This window comes from Nerophis lumbriciformis, linkage group LG39, assembly GCF_033978685.3.
Source record: "Nerophis lumbriciformis linkage group LG39, RoL_Nlum_v2.1, whole genome shotgun sequence".
Classification (NCBI taxonomy): Eukaryota; Metazoa; Chordata; class Actinopteri; order Syngnathiformes; family Syngnathidae; genus Nerophis; species Nerophis lumbriciformis.
Window position 1 is genome coordinate 659050 of NC_084586.2, and position 6995 is coordinate 666044.

The 6995-nt window shown below is 44.7% G+C and overlaps 1 protein-coding gene across 1 annotated transcript; it reads left to right on the forward strand.

Moving 5' to 3' along the window:
• Nucleotides 1-2162: 2162 nt before the first annotated feature.
• LOC133577904 (probable vesicular acetylcholine transporter-B) lies at nt 2163-4547 on the forward strand. Its single transcript, XM_061932025.1, has one exon. The coding sequence runs from the start codon at nt 2495-2497 to the stop codon at nt 4067-4069; it is 1575 nt and encodes a 524-aa protein (XP_061788009.1). The 5' UTR covers nt 2163-2494; the 3' UTR covers nt 4070-4547.
• Nucleotides 4548-6995: the final 2448 nt, after the last annotated feature.

Sequence of the window (6995 nt, forward strand, 5' to 3'; positions counted from 1 at the left end):
GCCCCGAACTCAATGAGGTTTTAACAGATGTTGTGAGCGCGGTAAATTTGATCAAAACACGACCACTGAAAGTGCGACTGTTCTCTGCACTGTGTGAGGAAATGGGAGCTGATCATACAGCCGTGCTGTTTCACAGTGAAGCAAGGTGGCTCTTCCGGGGAAAAGTGCTGTCACTTGCCCTGTCTTGCCAAATGCATAGCTCCTCCTTTTTTTTTGTTGCAAAGATTGCAAAGTGGCACTTTTATTGTATTTATTATTGAACTTGATGCAAGTTATTTGATTTATTATTGAACTTGATGCAAGTTATAACACTTTTGTTTTATTTGTTATTGAACTTGATGCAAGTTATAACACTTTTTTTGATTTATTATTGAACTTTATGCAAGTTATTTGATTTCTTATTGAACTTGATGCAAGTTATAACACTTTTATTTGATTTATTATTGAACTTGATGCAAGTTATAACACTTTTTTTGATTTATTATTGAACGTAATGCAAGTTATAACACTTTTTTGGATTTATTATTGAACTTGATGCAAGTTATAACACTTTTTTTGATTTATTATTGAACTTGATGCAAGTTATATCACTTTTTTTGATTTATTATTGATCGTGATGCAAGTTATAACACTTTTTTGATTTATTATTGAACTTGATGCAAGTTATAACACTTTTGTTTTATTTATTGAACTTGATGGAAGTTATTTTATTTATTATTGAACTTGATGCAAGTTGTACCACAGCTGCACAGTTATTTTATTTATCTTTGAACTTGATGTTATTTTATGTTATTGAGTTTGAATGTATACAACTTGATGTTCAATAAATTTGAAAATGTTAAAGCTTGGCATTAGCGCTCTGTTGGGGCGATGGGGGCAGGTGGGGCTTGAAAACTCCCCCTTGTCCAAAGTGGGGGATGACAAAAAAAGTTTGAGAACCACTGCCTTAAAGACACTCAACTTTGTTGTTGTTTTAAATATTTGCTTGAAACAGTGGATGTTCACGCACAATTCTTTGCACTTAAACATGGTTCGAAAACTTTTTCCGCCAAGTAAAACGTGGCTCCCTAAGTACCAATATAATGACCAACATAAAAAAAAACACAGTAGCATAGTGGCCCTAAGTATTCATTAAAAACAAGGCGGAGGTTTTATTTAACAAGTGCATTTAATATTCTTACACACATACTGTGTTTGAATATAGGAACTGTCGGAGGCAGATATTTACATATATCCGAATTTTTGTGTTACTTATTTTCTTTCATAGTCATATTTGAAAACAGCTCGTGTTTTCCATTTATTCTCTTTCTGTTTCTCTGCAAGTAAACTGTGTGTGTTAACCTTGAATTCTTTGGAATGTGTTTTGACTAGGGAGAGGGAGAGGAGAGAGGTGAGAGGGTTTTGGGGTCGGGGGGACAGACCATTTTGGCGACGCGATAGAATGTTCTATGCTGGACTGGTCTCAAATGTATATTTGCAAGGCTTTGCCAATATATTACAAAATACCTATTCTGTCTCTGGTGGTTTTTCAACTCAGCTTTAAGTGTCGTAAAGAGCTTGGGAGCGACTTGTGACTTGAATTCCCTGGGAGGAACAACTGGTCCAAAACGCAACAGAACATAAAACACTGTACTTTAAAATAGGACGAAAATTATTAGTCATTGAAATGATCACTGGTTGTATTTCACTTGTTTGCTCTTTTATTACAATTTTTAATGTTTTTGTTTGATATTATTTTTTAAATGTGTCAAAAATTTGCTGCGGCCCACAAATGGCCCCCGAGTCGCACTTTGGACACCGCTGCTTATGTATGATTGTTAACACACGTTTATTGTCTTATTGCTTGGGAATAGAAACCGGAAGTGCTTGAATGCTTCTCATTGGCTGACAGGTACTGTTATTTTTGTTAGTTTCCTTGCAAGTGATACATTCAGGCAATGTAAAAAAAAAAAAGTGTCATTTTGGATTAAAAATAAGCAAATCATTTTGTGGGAGAGAAATTAAGGGATAATTTTAAGGTTCTAATTGGAAGATGGAGGAGCCCACGGAGTCTCTCATTGGTTGAAGTGTCGCAGCAGGGGGGGGGGGGGGGGGGGTCGAATTAGCATAAAGTGGGCAAAGTGTGGAAGGGATGCAGTCAGGTCGTCGGTGCTGATGTCACATCTGCGTGGAAAGAGAGAAGGAGGAGGGTGGCCAGGAGCAAAACTCGCGCGTTAATGTGCTCCAATGGCCAGGAAGGCAGCGCCCACGCTGTCAGAGCCGCGCGCCAAAGTTCCACAGGTGGAGAAGGCTGCGAGGATGGAAGTCTGCCGGCGTCCCAGCCGCGAAAAGCCCGCCTGCACGGTGCTCAGTGCCGCGTAAAAAGACCCAGATGGCTGCGATCTTCGCTTTTACGCACGGGCGCGGTGAGGACGGCGGCGTCCAGGTATGACGCGTGAGCGGCGCTGAGAGAAAAAGCACAATTTTTTTTCTTTTTTTCTGAAAAAGACGCACAATGAATCCTGAGCGCGGACCGTCCGGGTTGGCCGTCAAACTGTCCGAGATGGGTGCGCGCACCAAGCAGCTGGGCACCGCCATGCGCGACCCGCACCAGCAGCGGCGCATCATCCTGGTGATCGTGTGCGTGGCGCTGCTCCTGGACAACATGCTCTACATGGTCATCGTGCCCATCATCCCGGACTACCTGGCCGACCTGGAGAGCGAGCAGGCGGAGCACGTCCACGTCGTGCTGCACCCTAACGGCACCGGCAACGGCACCAGCCCGCAGGACGCGGCGCGCATCCGCAACAACCTGGACATCCAGATCGGGGTTTTATTCGCCTCCAAGGCCATCCTGCAGCTCCTCGTCAACCCGCTCAGCGGCACCTTCATCGACCGCGTGGGCTACGACATCCCGCTCTTGATCGGCCTGACGGTCATGTTCCTGTCCACCTGCATCTTCGCCTTCGGGGAGAACTACGCCACGCTGTTCGCGGCGCGCAGCCTGCAGGGGCTGGGCTCGGCGTTCGCGGACACCTCCGGCATCGCGATGATCGCCGACAAGTACACGGAGGAAGGCGAGCGCAGCCGGGCGCTGGGCATCGCGCTGGCCTTCATCTCCTTCGGGAGCCTGGTGGCGCCTCCTTTCGGCGGCGTGCTGTACGAGTTCGTGGGCAAGCGCGTTCCCTTCCTGGTGCTCGCCCTCATCTGCCTGCTGGACGGCGTCTTCTTCCTGGCCCTCATCCGGCCCTTCTCCAACAGGACTCGAGAGAACATGCCGGTGGGCACCCCCATCTACCGGCTCATGATCGACCCCTACATCGCGGTGGTGGCGGGCGCGCTGACGGTGTGCAACATCCCGCTGGCCTTCCTGGAGCCCACCATCTCCAACTGGATGGAGACCACCATGCACTCCAAGCAGTGGCAGATGGGCCTCACCTGGCTGCCGGCCTTCTTCCCGCACGTCCTCGGCGTCTACATCACCGTCAAGCTCGCCGCGCGTCACCCCAACCTGCAGTGGTTCTACGGCGCCCTGGGCATGGTCATCATCGGGGCCAGCTCCTGCACGGTGCCGGCGTGCAAGACCTTCGAGGAGCTCATCGCCCCGCTCTGCGGCATCTGCTTCGGCATCGCGCTGGTGGACACGGCGCTGCTGCCCACGCTGGCCTTCCTGGTGGACGTGCGCCACGTCTCCGTCTACGGCAGCGTGTACGCCATCGCGGACATCTCCTACTCGGTGGCGTACGCCATGGGCCCCGTGGTGGCCGGCCAGATCGTGCACAACCTGGGCTTCGTGCAGCTCAACCTGGGCATGGGGCTGGTCAACGTGCTGTACGCGCCCGCGCTGCTGCTGCTGCGCAACGTGTGCCAGATGCGGCCGTCCCACTCGGAGCGGGACACGCTGCTGGAGGAGGCTCCGCAGGGGCTCTACGACGCCATCCGCCTGGAGGAGCGGCGCGCCAAGAAGAAGAAGCCGGGCTACCGCGCGGCGGGGAACTGCCTGCCCGTGGACGAGAACGGCTTCGACGCGTACAGGGCGCAGCAGCAGCGGTCGCCCTCCGAGGAGTCGTCCGGCGCGGAGTTCACCTGAGGCGGGCGCGCCTCACCAAAAGACGCCCCCCACCCCCATCATCTCAATTAATGCAGTGTTTTTCAACCAATTCTTTCCAAATCATAAAAAAATACAAATAAATTGCTGGATTGAAAATTTAACTCATAACCAACCGTGCATGACTGATGAACATTATCCGAAAATATAAATAAAGACAGAATATTAACCCGTGTAAAAAAATAAATAAAAACCCCCAATGACATTATGATTTGTAAATTTTTTTTTTCTAGAATGTCCTTTGTTCTATTTTCAAACAAAGAAAACAATCTGAAGTTGTCTTTATTTTTAAGTTATCGTGCCGTGATTTTGAGTAGATTTTTTTTCTCTATCTAAAAATGAGTTTGGCACCCCTGATCGACATCATTAATATGATTTGCCTGAGTGGCTGGACAGCACATATTTATTAAAAAAAATAAAAATAAATAATAATAAAAAAAAGTCAGTTACTTTTGTCATCGTTGTTGTCGACGTGCGTTTTGCCTTATTTCCATCAGGGGACAAATAGGATAACTAAGACGAAAATTATTAGTCGTTGAAATTATCACTGGTTGTATTTCACTTGTTTGCGGTATAGCTCAGTTGGTGCCAGCAACTTGAGGGTTCCAGGTTCGATCCCCGCTTCTGCCACCCTAGTCCTTTACCCAACCTTCTCCCAGTGCCACCCACACTAGTTTAAAAATGTCACTTAGACATAACTCTTGTCTACTATCACGCCGTGACTTATTTAGAGTTTTTTTTGTGTTTTCCTGTGAGGTTTTGTCTTGCGCTCCTATTTTGTTGGTATTTTTCTGTTGCAGTTTTCATGTTTTCATGTGTTGCCGTTCCCCGCACCTGCTTTGTTTTCGCAATCAAGAGTATCTAAGTTGTTGATTGTCGTATCATGCTCGGATGTACTTTGTGGACGCCGTCTGCTGCGCCACACGCCGTAAGTCTTTGCTGTCGTCCAGCATTTTGTGTTTTGATTACTTTGCAGCCAGTTCAGTTTTAGTTTGGTTTTTGCATAGCCTTGTCTTAGCGCCACTCGCCTTTTGTTTATTTTTTGGTATAAGCGTTAAATACCTTTTTACCTGCACTCTGCCTCCCGCTGTCGTCTGTATATTGTGATCATGACAAAAAAAAATCGTCGTCTCACACGACCTGTTCCCGACATCTACAAAGCAATTAGCTGTATAGACACTCAACAACGGCACATTTAATTGCGGATTATAGTTACTGGTGTGCAAAAAATATTTTTGACCCAATTAGGTGAAATGACATAATCTGTATTTCACGGCACACTAGTGGTTGAAAAACACTGAATTAATGTGCAACAAAATCGCGACCCCCCCCCCACCCCCTCTTCTTCTTCTCTCGGTTGTGATCGTGTCCACGTCATGTTCGTCAGAGTGTCTAGAAAAGATCGTCACGTATTAATGTGGGACCAACTATAAAGAGCACACACACAAAAAAAGAAGCCTATATCTCTACATATATTTTTTAAAGAATTCAATTTTTTTTTTTTTTTTTACTTTTTAAAGAGGCCACGTTTGAGTATTCGTTGGGAGAAATGACATTTTTAACAAAAAGGCCTGGTCAGTATTATATTTTTATTGTTGTTGTTTGGAATTAAATGTACCATCATGTTTGTACATATGTGACATAGCACAATGATGCACAATGTAAAGACTTCATTAATCAAGCGTGGACCACTGAAAAGTGCATGTGTGTGTGTGTGTGTGTGTGTGTGTGTGTGTGTGTGTGTGTGTGTGTGTGTGTGTGTGTGTGTGTGTGTGCGTGCGTGGGAGATTATGCTAAATAAAAATGTGTTCATTTATTTACTGTGGGTTTAATAAATCTGTTGGAATCTGGCAGACGCCTGTGGTTATTTCTTATTCTATTACACATTTATCATCAAAATATAAAAAAAACAAAATTGCTTGAATGACGTGTCAGGTGAGAGCAGGTCTCTATTTTTTTTTTTTCACGCTCATCCTGAAGTAAATATATATTTTTTATCTTTACTAACACTAAATTTGCTGTTGCCTCTCACAACCCCCCACCCCCCCTTTCTCCGACCCCAGACCCCCAAGGGGACCTGCCCCACTATTTAATTAACATACTATCAAAGGGGTTGTTTGGAATTTGCTCAAAGTTACAATTTTCAGGGGACATAATTTTTTCACGCCCCCCCCTAAAGCAAATATATATATTTTTGATCTGTATTTGCCAAGATATCTCTTTACGAACAGGAAAGATGCTGTTGCCTCTCACCCCCCCCCTTTCTCCGACCCCTAAGGGGATCCGCCCCACTATTTAAAAAACATCAAAGGGGCTGTTTGGAATTTGCTCAAAGTTACAATTTCCAGGGGACATAATTTTTTCACGCCCCCCTTATGTAAAAAAAAAAAAAAAAAAAAAAAAAATATATATATATATATATATATATATATATATATATATATATATATATATATATATATATATATATATATATATATATATATATATATATATCTCTCTGTATTTGCCAAGATAGTTCTTTACTAACACAAAATACTCTGTTGCCTCTCACGCCCCCCTTTCTTCGCCCCACTATTTAAGAAACATTGCAGCTGAGATAGGCTCCGGCGAACCCCCGCGTCCTCAAAAAGGGACAAGCGGTAGAAAATGGATGGATGGATGCATTAAAGGGGCTGTGTGGAACCTGCCCATATAGTTACAATGTACTCGGGGACACATTTTTCACGCCCCCCCCCCCCTTAAAGTAGATGTTTTTTTTTAAATTTGTCAAGAGAGTTCTTTACTAACACTAAAGATGCTCTTACGCTGTTGCCTCTCCTATTTTGTTTTTGTTTATCTTTATGTGTCAAAACAGTTCTTTACTAACACTATTGCGGTGTTGGCTCTCATGCCCCCCCTATTTAAG